We start from the raw sequence: 12,392 nt of genomic DNA, 5'->3' as shown, positions 1-12,392 counted from the left end.
TGAGGCACGTCTGGGTCTGACTATAGTCCCCACCCCTGCAGACCACCCACAGCTCCTACACCCTTCTGTGCCTCCGGACCTCACAGCCAGTGCTGGCATCTACCGCGGGCCCGTGTACGCCCTGCAGGACTCGGCTGACAAGATCCCCATGACCAACTCGCCTCTTTTGGACCCCCTGCCCAGCCTCAAGATCAAGGTCTACAGCTCCAGCACCACCGGCTCCGGGTCAGGCCTGCCAGACCGGGCTGACTTTCTGGGAGTCCTGCCGCCCGGCACCTACCCTGGTGATTTCTCCCGGGACAGCCACTTCCTGCACCTGCGCAGCGCCAGCCTCGGCTCCCAACAGCTCCTGGGCCTGCCCCGTGACCCGGGAAGCAGCGTCAGTGGCACCTTTGGCTGCCTGGGTGGAAGGCTCAGCATCCCCGGCACAGGTGGGTCCATCTGCTTGCTTGTCAGTCTGACTTTGGCACATCCCCTGGATAGCCCCAGCACCACCCAGCAGAAGATAGGCCTTCCCTGATCCCCTTTCACAGATGGAGAAGATGTGACTATAAAATAGAAGATCTGGTGTCAAGGCCTGCCTCCTCCTCACTAGGAAAACTTTTGCAGGGGAACTTTTGCCCAGTCACTCCCTAAACCTCAGTTTCTTCATCTGTTAAGTGGGGGAGGATACCTCATTGTAAGTTAACAAAACTACAGTGCTGTCTTAGGTTTGGGCATCAGAAAGGGCAGGGTGCCTATCTCCTGTTGCAAAGCCAGCGGTTAACACCTACCCAACATCACACCCAAGTCTGGAACCAGCATAGGTCTTTGCCCCCATCCCTACACCCCACCTCAACGCCAGAGGCCCCTGTCGTCAGTGGCCTGACCTCTCCTTGCACCCAGTCCCCAGATCTTCTCACTCCCTGGTGGTGACCACCTGAAGCTCAAGAAATGTCTTTCTCTCCCAGCCACAAGTTTGGGGCCATTCCCTCCCATCCCCTGTTCTAAGCTCCTGGACTCCCTTCAGCCCTCCCTGCTGACCTCCTTCTCCCTCTAGGGGTCAGCCTGCTGGTGCCCAATGGAGCCATCCCCCAGGGCAAGTTCTACGAAATGTACCTCCTCATCAACAAGGCAGAAAACACCCTGTGAGTAGAGAGACCCCAGCCCTGGCGCAAGTTGCTCCCCTCTTCTTCCTCTCTCTCTACTGCCTGCCTACCCTGGGCTCAGACATCACCTACCCCCCTTCTAAGCCTGATCCTAAGGCCAGAGTTAGTCCTCCAAGGAAAATATTGCTAGATCTTCTTATGTCCACATCTAAAACTTGCAGAACCAGCACAACAAATCATATAACTTGAAAGGCAGTTTACAAACTAGCTACAATGTGACAAAAGGCTAATCTCCTTACCATGGAAAGAGGTTTTAGAGACCAATAAGAAAAACTGAACATCTCAGCACAAAAATGGGCAAAGAACATGAACAAGTGATTTATACACAATGTTATGCACGCGCACACACACACACACACACACGCACACACAGTGGCCAATAGGCTATGAGAAATTGTTCAGCCTAATTTGTAGTCAAGTGATAATTCAAACAGCCGTGAGCTATTGGGAGTTTTTTTGCTTCATGAATTTGTAAAGATATTTTTCAAATGATAATGCTTTCATGCTGGCAAAAGCATGGCACACAGCCCCTGGTGGCGAGCTGGTGGAGTGTAGAGCGGTGCTGGCTCTCCAGAGGACAGCTTAGCAACATCTACCAAAACCATTCCGAGAGCCTGGATGGCGTGGCTCAGCGGTTGAGCATTGACCTAGGATCTAAGAGATCAAGGTTCTATTCCCAGTCAGGGCACATGCCCGGGTTGTGGGCTCGATCCCCAGGAGGGGCGTGCAGGAGGCAGCCGATCAATGACTCTTCATTGATGCTTCCATCTCTCTCTCTCTCCTTCTCCCTTCCTCTCTGAAATCAATAAAAATTAAAAAAAAAAAAATTCCAAGAGTGCAAAATCTTTGAAAATGTGTGCAAAGATTTGGCTGTGAGAGTGTCATAGTGTGACAGCAAAAACCTGGAAGTAATCTGAAGATTTATGCCATTTCTTTGCCTCTCCTTAACCCCTGACCTCTGGGAGCCCCAGGGATGGAGACCTGCTCTCTCACCCCAGGAGCAGGGACAGTGGTTGGAGCCCAGCGCCCATCTAAGCCCTGTCTTAGCTCTTCAGGCCTCCCCTCACTGCCTCCCTCCTGTCCCCAGCCCACTTTTGGAAGGGACCCAGACAGTATTGAGCCCCTCGGTGACCTGTGGACCCACAGGCCTCCTGCTATGTCGCCCCGTCATTCTCACGGTGCCCCACTGTGCCGAAGTCAGTGCCAGCAACTGGATCTTCCAGCTGAAGACCCAGGCTCACCAGGGCCACTGGGAGGTGAGGAGCCAAAGCTGGGGTGCCGTCTGAACCTGCCTCCTTTTCCCCTGGCCCAACCTGGATGGACCCCTTCAGGGCCTTGACTGTGACCTGTCTACCCCACCCCACTCTCACCTTGCAGGAGGTGGTGACCCTGGATGAGGAGACCCTGGACACCCCTTGCTACTGCCAGCTGGAGGCCAGGGCCTGCCACATCCTGTTAGACCAGCTGGGCACCTATGTGTTCACGGGTGAGTCCTATTCCCATTCAGCGATCAAGCGGCTCCAGCTGGCCATCTTTGCCCCAGCCCTCTGCACATCCCTGGAGTACAGCCTCAGGGTCTACTGCCTGGAGGACACACCTGTAGCGCTGAAGGTAAGGCCAGGCCACAGGTACCCACAGAGCTTTGGCACACTGAAGGTACATCACCCCCAGCCAGCTAGCTGCATGGTACCTTTTAGTATCCCCCTCCTCAAGATCATGGTACCTTCCAGGCACCCCTCCACCACCATCAGCCTCATTCAGCCATTCATTCATTCATTCATTCATTCATTCCTCAAACACTGAAATAGCATCAGACTCTCGAGATACAGAGAGGAATCAGGCACAAGTCCTGCCCCTACCGATCTCCAGGCTAGAGGTGGGATACAGACGGGTGGTCCCTGATGGTGGTCTTCCAGAGGGCTGAGGGCGCACCAGCCTGGAAGGGGCTTTCAGGGCCCGGGCTGTTGGCAAGGGGGCCTGAGAAGGCTTGACAGCAGAGCTGACAGGCTCCAAAGGGCAAGTAGATGTGACGGATAGAGGATGCAGGGCATTCCAGGAGGCAGAGTAGCTTCTGCAAAGGCAGGTGTGTCTCCGTGTGACCAGAGTGTGCAGGGGATCTGAGTGTGAGGGAGAAAATGGAGCTGGAAAGACAGGCAGAGCTCAGCTTCCCAACACTCTTGGGGCCATGCCAAGGAATTTGGAACTTGTCCAGTGGGCAGGGGCATACACCTGGAGGACACCTGTTTATAGGTGCACTTTTCCCAACTCTTTTTTTCTCCCAGCCTCATGTGACTTGTCTCAGACTCTAAATTGCCAACTGATGCAACAGAGGTGAAAAGGCTTCATGGGAGAACGAGTGTCTCCTGCTGGGACCACACTGGCCTGAAATTCCAGGAGGCCTATGGGCTGGAGACTCTTGGGAAATGGTCGTGTAACCTGAATCTCTTGGTGTTGGGGCATTGGCTAATGTCCAGCTTTGGGTCTCTGCCCTCAACGTTACAGCCTGGTTCCCTCTGCTTAAATCTATCCCAACCCCCAAGCTTGCAGTAGGAAAAGGCCCATTGGCCAAATATGATGGGCTCCCTCTCTCTGTTGCCCCTCCCTCGACCCACAGGAGGTGCTGGAGCTGGAGCGGACCCTGGGCGGATACCTCGTGGAGGAGCCAAAACCCCTGCTGTTTAAGGACAGTTACCATAACCTGCGCCTCTCCCTCCACGACATCCCCCATGCCCATTGGAGGAGCAAGCTGCTGGCCAAATACCAGGTGAGGGCTGGGCTGCAGGAGGGGCGGGGCTAGGGCTGGGGCTGGGGCTGGGTGGGGTACACTTGGGGGATCTGCCCTGGGAAGACCAGTTCCCCCTCTCAGGCTCTGCTCCTCCCTTGGCCCTGCAGCCTTGCCCCTCCATCTCCCTCCCACCCCTTCGCCACGCTCCCTCCCCTCATCCTTAGGCATATCCCACATTCAGTACCATCGCAGCCACTCCCACTCCCCCCATCACACGTTCCCATGCACAAATGTCTGTCCATATTACCTTCAGAGAGGCCTTACCACCTCTGAGAACACTCCTGCCTGGCAGACTGTCCAGACTTATCTACAATGGTCACATCCCTCTGCCCTCACCCACCCGGGACACCGCTGAGTCCATTGGCTCCCCAGCCCCAGGCCCCCACGCACTCGCACACATACACTCACATTCAGACCTGTGCCTTCCTCTTCCTTTTCTCAGTGGAAGGGCCCTTTACCAGCTCTTCCTCTGCCCATCTGGGTGGAGAGGCCTGAGCTGTCCCCCTGAGCGGTCCAAGCCCTCCCTGACACTGGCCTCCATTTCCCGAGGCCAGGGCAGGCTGGCCTTGTCTCCTTGACCCACACTCCCCTCCTTCCCCAGGAGATCCCGTTCTATCACATTTGGAGTGGCAGCCAGAAGGCCCTGCACTGTACCTTCACCCTGGAGAGGCACAGCCTGGCCTCCACAGAGTTCACCTGCAAGATCTGTGTGCGGCAGGTGGAAGGGGAAGGCCAGATATTCCAGCTGCACACCACGCTGGCAGAGGTGAGGGCTGGAGGGCTGGGGTGCAGCATGTAGAACCCCATGCTCACCCCACACCCGAGTGGAACCGCATCTCCCACAAAGGCATGTCCCCCTCAACTCCACCCCCCAAGTCTAAGCTGGGACTTGGTCACTTTTTGCCAGCAGCTACTATTTGATGAGTGCCAACCCTGTGCTTAACATGTACTATACCAAGTGACCTAAATTATCTCACTAAATTTTCATAGCCGTCAGGGAGACAAATGCAGTGATTCCCCCCGGGAGATAAAAAGTAGGGTTTAGGGGGGGCCAGTACCTTCGACCTTTTACTAGGTGATTGCTTGGCCCAAGCCTGCAGCTCTCCACCACTGTAAGTCTGGTTTTAGGTCCCCAAAAGCCAGCCACCCAGGGGATGGTCCTAGACCCTCCTGGCAGTGCAGTGGAAAGAGCACTGGATATAGGCCTAGGCCTAGTTCTGCCACCAGTTTGACATGTGATCACAGGCACATCACTTCCCATTCTAGACTTCATTTTCCACATGTGCAAACTGTGGCTGCGACTCCTTATGGCTTTGTAGTCTTGAGGCTGCATTAGCGTTCACCCTGGGCAGTAGGTTAGCATGGTGCACCCCTGAGGGACGGGGGTCAGGCATGCGGCCCTGGCCCTCAGGAGCCCACCTTCCGGGGAAGGTGGGGACTGACTGGAGCCTCCGTGAGCTCATAGTTTCAGGACAGGAAGTCTGGAGGCGCAGATGCCCAGCGTCGTGCACGGGGGAATCCTCTGGCCCTCTCACCCCTACCCCCTGTCCTTCCAGACACCTGCTGGCTCCCTGGACGCCCTCTGCTCTGCCCCCAGCAGCACACTCACCACCCAGCTGGGACCCTATGCCTTCAAGATCCCGCTGTCCATCCGCCAGAAGATATGCAACAGCCTGGACGCCCCCAACTCTCGGGGCAATGACTGGCGCCTATTGGCAAAGAAGCTCTCCATGGACCGGTGAGTGTTGGGACAGGCCTGGCCCACCCAACTGTGGCCCACTTCCAGCTCCCTTCTAAGTGTGCTAAGCCTGAGACGCCCATTGCTTGAGAAGCGTTGTGCTTATAGAACTGGCCTGTGACAGTCAGATGAGGCCAGGCACCACTAGGGGTGAGCACCAACAGCACCCCAGTGCCCAGGACGGAGCAGGTGCTGGCAATGCTTGCTGAGGGACAGAAGACAGCTTGGTGTCAAAACTCTTTTGGGGAACTTAAAATGCTGGATAAATGCAGTGGCAATAATCATCATCATTGTTATGATGTTATACTTATTGAGAAACCACTTAATAGACCTGCATTGAGCGGATGCCACTTTTAAGACATCTTATTAAAAATGGGTGGGATTTACAGAGATATCCAAGGCTCTCTTCCTGCTCTCGGGAGCACGTGGGACGAATCGGGCAGGGAATGAAGGTAGGAGGAAGAGAAGATGGAGTGCTGGGTTTCGACAGTCACCCCCGGGCCTGCGTTTTTCCATGATGATAATGAGATGATGAACGGTCGTGAGCAAGACAGTTTCCAGTTTAGAGCTGAGGAGACTAAAGCTCAAAGAGGTGCAATGACTTGCCCAAGGCCACACAGCCTGCAAGCAGAGGGCTGGGACACAGACCCAAGATTGTGGGACCCCAGACCCTGCAGTCTTTCCACCTCCCAGTGCTCTCCCTACGCCCAGGCTTCTGGGAGGTGGTGAGCTTTCGGGCAGCCCAGTATCTTTCTTCCTTTTGCCAGGTACCTGAACTACTTTGCCACCAAAGCAAGCCCCACGGGTGTGATCCTGGACCTCTGGGAAGCACTTCAGCAGGATGATGGGGACCTCAACAGCCTGGCGAGTGCCTTGGAGGAGATGGGCAAGAGCGAGATGCTGGTGGCCATGGCCACTGATGGGGACTGCTGAGCTGCCCCAGACTGTGGGCTGGTAGGGACTGGCAGGAGGCAGGTGCAGGGAGGTCCAGGCAGCCTCCTGTGGGGGCAGTTCGGCCTCCGCTGGCCCCAGCTCATAGCCGGAGTCACCCCTCCTCCTTCCTTGCCCCACCCCCAGACCACGACCAGCCTTAGGAACTCCATGGACTCTGGTATCGGAGGACCTGGTGTTCCTTCTCCACCCCTGCTGTCTCTCCTGGCCCTAGACCTTCATGCAGAAACCAGAGTAGTGCTGGGGCCTCCAGAAGCAGATAGGGGAGCAAGGGGGTGGCCCTCCCTCCACCCCTCCCTCCACCTGCAGCCCTGGGACCTCTGGGTTAAGTTGGGTGTAGTTTTGTTCATTTTCCGCCTCAGCTGTTGATTTCCCCCTGCTCCCCAAGCCCCCCCACCCTTCGCACCGTTTTCCTCCTTGAGGAGGAGCCCAGCTCGGACACGCGGCTTTCTCCTCGCGCTGGAGGGAGAGCAGGCAGGCTTGAGGCCCCCGCGGGCTCCGAGACGAGAAACACCAAAACCGCAGGGAAAGAAAAGCCCAGTTTCTCAGGAAACGCCAACGATTTATTATCCAGATGCTTGGATAAGTCCTTTTTAAGAAAAATAGAAAAAGAAAAAGAAAAACAACACAAAAAAATAGAAAACTCTTTTCTTGAGTGTGGATGAGTGGGCGTGGTCATGGTTCTGCCCAGGAGCCTGTGTGTGTGCGTGTGTGTGCGTGTGTGTGTGTGTGTGTGTGTGTGTGTGTGTGTGAGAGAGAGAGAGAGACAGAGACAGAGACAGAGACAGAGACAGAGGCAGAGAGAGCAAATTAGGGACGGAGACTCAATAGGGAACTTTGCTGCTAATGACCCCATCTTATTCTTACAAGGCCTCCGTTTCCCCAGTTGTACAGGCTCAGTGGGGTTTTAGCCGTGTTTCCCTCTTAAACCTTAAGCAGCCACTGAATCCATAAAGCCAAGGAGCCCTGAGCTCTGGAGTGGGGTGGGTTTCTCCCTGTGTGCCAGGGAGAGTGTTTCCAGTGCCATGATCTGGTGGCTCCTGGAGAGATGAGGCCCAGAAGTGGACCCTGACAGAGAAAGGAGCGGGACATGAGAGTCCCCCATGGACACTTCTCTACTTCAGGTGGGGCCAGCCTGACACCGCCTTGCTAGCAGCCTCTAGAACAGGTTGCTGGAGCAGGTTGGCATTCTCTTGACGCCCAGGAGTCCAGGACTCCCCCTTCCCCAGCCTGTTTCTCCTTCCATAAGACAGAAGGGCGGATGAGAGGGCCTCGCTAGCAGCAGCCTGTTCTGGGCCTCGGTGTGGTTGTGTGCAGCGTGTTAGCAGCAGTCCTGCAGCCTGGGAGGCTGGGAGTGGGTGGCCTGCCTGTGCTGTGCAGGCCCTCCGCCCACCCAGAGTGGAAGAGAGGGTGGAGGGCAGTTTTCCCAACTCTGATCTCCGCAGGCACCTCCCTCCCTCCTCTCACCCATTCTGTAGTTTGGGAGAACTTGAGGTAGGTAACCTTTGAACAAGAAGGGTTGCCAGAGTGGAGAGGCTGGCACCCCCTCACCAGCCTGTTTCAGGATGTCCTGATGGGCCAGCAAGGTCCCTAATTGGGGAGAGATATGTCCCCATCCCTTTTCAGCTGTCCAACAATGGCTGGGACCAGGCTCCTGCAGCTCGCACAGAGACCTCATCAAAGGCCTCTCCTTGGCACCCAGGCAAAGCAAGTGCCAGCTCCCCTGACAGCTCTGGGCACTGACCCCAGGGCTTGCCCCAGCAGGCCCATGAGCAGCCGCTGGGACCAGCCTGAGCACATCCTGGCCTTTGAAAGTCTGGGCTCCAGGAAGGAAAGCAGGTTTTAGGACTACAGTCCCAGCCAACATCTCCAGCCTGGCTTCCCTGCCACCCACAGTACCCCTCAGGGTGAGGGTCAGCCGTGGGCAGATGGGGTCTTGTTCAGAGGTTTGAGAGAGGAGTCCTTGTGCCAGGACTGTTGAAGGGGACAGGCCTGCATCAGGGGTGGGCTCCTGAGGCTGGGACCCCAGGGCCCAAGTGGATGCTGCCTCAGGCAAAGGCCGTGAGCCTTCTTGCCAGCCTTCCTGCTCACTGGGGCTCAGCCTCCCTGGTCATCCCTAGCCCACGCCACAGGGCCTGGGTGACAGCTGGGAGTTGAGGGCAGTATAACCAGTGCCACCAAGGCTCCACCAGTGCCCTTCCCTCACAGGCTCTAAAATGCCCACGAGCAGCCTGCAGACCAGCGCTCAGTCTTCAGCTTTGCCATTAAACTGTGTGACCTCAGCAATATGATTGCCTTCTCTGAGCCTCATTTCCTTTTAGTACTTAGAAGGCCCCACAGCTGCTGCCTGAGGCCCTTTGGGTTCTGACACTGTCATCCTATGGGTGGGAACCCTAGTGGGTAGGAGTTCTTGTGGTCTGCCTGCCCCACCCTCAGAAGCTTGCTCAGTGCCTGGGACAAGAGCTCTTTGTGGACGAGGCCAGGCCACCCATTTCCAATCTGATTTCTAGAAATTATGTACCAGGGCCTGGCGCACGGAACCAATTGGCTGGAGCCTCCTGGGAAGGTTTACCGTCCGGTTTTATGAGAAAAGCCAAGAAGGGTTTCTTGGCTCCGTCAGTCTACTGAGGCTACTGCAACTCCATCCCCGCGCTGCTCCCTCAGGGTGGGGTCGAGGCAGCCCCAGGTGCCCGCGCACCGAGGGCCGCAGGTTAGGTACCGCTGCAGGGCCTGTGTGGCCTCGCGCGGGTGTCTGTCTCTCTCGTCTCGGGTGTGTTTGTGCTCACGTGTGTGTGCACGTGCTCTGCGTGTGTGTCCTTTTATTCACACATGGGTGCAGCAGGGCTCCCCTCCGGAAACATGTCGCCACCTGTGTGAGTGTGCCCTCCTCGAGTCCCAAGTTGGGACATGCAGAGGCTGGTGTGCCTGTTTGCTGCCCTCTCTGAGTCCACAGGGTCAGTCGGTGTATCTTCTACGTGCCTCTCCCTCTGCCTTCTCTCGAAGTGCCCCGAAATCCAGAGTCCCGGGCAGGGGCCCTTCTGAGAGCGTAAGAACCTCCCATCTCTTGGATGATCCAGGGCCCTCGGACCCCTTCCCCCAGCAACCAGGCAGCTGAGCCAGTTCCCTTAGCAGGTCCTCTGAGGGAAGGTGATTCAGGAGCTTGGGGTCAGGGAGCAGCTCTCTTGGGGGCAAAGGGCTGGACCCCCCGCCTGGGGGCTGCAGGAATGGCCCCCATCCCATCTCTGTTTATTCTGTAAACTACAACCTGTAAATAACATTTAGCATTCCTATTGTAACAAAATTAATTTTTATGAAATAAATTATATTTCCTAGTCTAATAAACTCCAGGTTATATTCTGCTGTCTTCTAGACTGTCTGTCAGCAATTGGGAATGACCTTCCCATTTTTCTCAAAACTCCAGGGGTTTGGGGGGATGGGGAGGTCACTGTCAGGACTCTGAGCTCCTGGAAAGGATCAAGCTCAGTGCCTCATTTTACAGAAGGGAAAGCTGACCCAGAGAGGGACAAGGACTGCCCATGGTCATACAGCAAGTTCAAGCCCGTGCTGGTTCTGGATCTCAGGCCCTGCTCCCTAGTCAGTGCTCTCAGTGCAAAAGCACCATGTGCAGGGGTCAGTCACTGGGCCTTCCATGGGCTCGGTGATGTGCGGGAGGGACGATAGGAAGCCCCAGTGTCCCTGTGTGCCTGTGAGGAGTTTAGAAGGGTGTATCCCAGCTGGGGCTGAGGCTGAGAGGTAAGACTGACCTGGGACATAAGAAATCGTGCAGGCAGAAAGGGAATGAGCAGCTGGGATCGGGTGACTGGCCCCAGGGCTGTCTCGTGCGCTTGGGCAGGTTACACACTGGACAAGAGTGCCTTAGGGTGAGGGTGGTGCCATTCCCATGGGGATCGTAGATTCATATACTTACTAGATGTTTCCAGCAGGGGGCAGGAAAGGATCTTGTTCTAATAAAATCACATTGGTGTTCATTTTCCCACTGATGGAAGTGTGTTGAGGGGGCTTTTATTTCTAATGCACAGTTTTAGCTGGTCCCTCTGTCCTGTGGATCTCAGGTCTTGGTGAGCTGGGTCTGGTCCCAGCATTGCCCACCATGCATTGCCCGCTCTGAGCAGATTCCGTGGGCTCTTCAGTTTATGGTGAGAGCGCCCTCTGGCCTGTCAGGAGAGCCACCACGTTCATCAGCACATTCAAGGCTCCGAGAAGTCCCACCCTAGGAGCTGGTTTCCTCGGGTTCATACAGGGTGACCCATGTGGCCATGGGACCCCATTTAACCTTTTCATGCTCTGAAGTATGTGGCACCTGTAGGCCCTGCCAACTCTGACTTCCTGGGCCCCGTGTCTCTGGGGTGTGCATCAGGTGTCACCTGGCTGCCGCCCTGGGGGTGGGAGCACCTGTGGGCTCAGTCCTCTGGGGATTTGCGGCCTATCGGGGCAGGAGGGACGTTTGCACATTTATATGCAGCCTGACCCGCTCAGATTGTCCTCATTCCCTGCTTCCCAGACCCGCACATTCCAGTGGGTCAGTCAGTGAGGGAGAGGAGGGAGGGGACAGTGTGCGTGTGCGTGTGCGTGTGCGTGTGCGTGTGCGTGTGCGTGGAGGCAGCTATGGGGGATGTGGTCTGAGGTGGGAGCAGCAGCCCAGGGAGGCGGGGGCAGAGTCAGGGGTGGGCAGTTACTTTATACGAGTAGCTCCCACAGGGAGGCGCTTGTCTGGGGTCTTCCCAGGAGTTAAAGGTTCCCATTTAAATCCCCTAGCCCTCTGCCACCGCCTAAGCAGGAGGGCCCCTCCTTGTCACCTGCCCTTTGTTGGGGTTCACAGAATTCTGGCCTGGGAAGCAGGGCCCCTGAGTTCTAGTTATGACTCTGTGCAGGTCACCATCCTTCCCTCAGCCTCAGTTTCCCCATCCATGAGTGTGGGCCTTAGACCCGCAGCTCAGCAAGGGCCCTCTGGCTGGTGTTCCATAATATGGGGGGTCCTGGTTCTGAGCAGGGGCGTGACAGTCCCACCCCGCGGGTCCCCCTCCGTCATAGTCCCAGAAGTATATAAGGAAAATCCAGTTGTGAGCAGAAGAGGGGCTGGTTCCCATCCTGTGACTAAGTGGCCGCCCAGTGAGGTGACAAAGCCGGCACACATGTCCAGCCAGTCGTCCGGCCAGGCACGACTAGCAAACTCAGGCTACCAGCTGTTGCCCCTGAGGGCTGCCGGGTGGGGAGGGCAGCCGGCTGCCCCCTCCTCCACCAGGGGCCTTGAGAGAAAGTCCATTTCAAGCCCAATTTAAGGTCAGACACAGGGAAACCTCATCCAGTTCCATTTAACAATTTTTAAAAAAACTTTCACCCATTTTAAGTAGAAATATAATACATGCCTATGGTATTAAAAAATTCAAAAGGTACAAAAGAATAGATGAAAAGTCAACCCCCGTCCCTCCCTCCCTCCCCTGCCCCAGTCCCCCTCGAAAGAGGCCATTGTTACACTTACATGTCCTCTCAGGAATTATGCAGATACAAACATATTTGTACCTGTAAATATTTAAATATAATGGACTTGATCCAAGACTCTCAACCCCGCGAGGTATAAACATGAAATAGCTTTATTTTTCCAATAACTGTTCGGAGCTTCATTTTGTTGACACTGATGCTGGCCTTCCCACTGGACAGCAGGCTCCCTTAACGAGGTCTCCGCGGAGGCCCCCAACTGCTCCCGCCCTTGCTGTTATTGAGACAGTCTCGCTGCGGTTGCTAAGGCTCA

At 55.9% G+C, this 12,392-nt stretch overlaps 1 protein-coding gene across 2 annotated transcripts in view; it reads left to right on the top strand.

The window, feature by feature from the left end:
- UNC5B (unc-5 netrin receptor B) overlaps window positions 1-7,217 on the top strand; it is an 80,142-nt gene extending 72,925 nt beyond the window's left edge. For both annotated transcript variants that reach the window (XM_081158633.1, XM_081158632.1), the window contains 8 exons: window positions 42-431; window positions 1,040-1,127; window positions 2,236-2,404; window positions 2,526-2,759; window positions 3,763-3,912; window positions 4,535-4,699; window positions 5,490-5,671; window positions 6,439-7,217. In XM_081158633.1, coding sequence (XP_081014759.1) covers window positions 42-431; window positions 1,040-1,127; window positions 2,236-2,404; window positions 2,526-2,759; window positions 3,763-3,912; window positions 4,535-4,699; window positions 5,490-5,671; window positions 6,439-6,604 — 1,544 coding nt within the window. In that variant the 3' untranslated portion in view covers window positions 6,605-7,217. The remainder of the gene's footprint in view (window positions 1-41; window positions 432-1,039; window positions 1,128-2,235; window positions 2,405-2,525; window positions 2,760-3,762; window positions 3,913-4,534; window positions 4,700-5,489; window positions 5,672-6,438) is intronic.
- The last annotated feature ends 5,175 nt before the right edge of the window (window positions 7,218-12,392 follow it).

Source organism: Miniopterus schreibersii (genome assembly GCF_964146895.1).
Source record: "Miniopterus schreibersii genome assembly, chromosome: 14".
Taxonomy (NCBI): Eukaryota; Metazoa; Chordata; class Mammalia; order Chiroptera; family Miniopteridae; genus Miniopterus; species Miniopterus schreibersii.
This window is presented reverse-complemented; position numbering and strand designations above follow the sequence as displayed.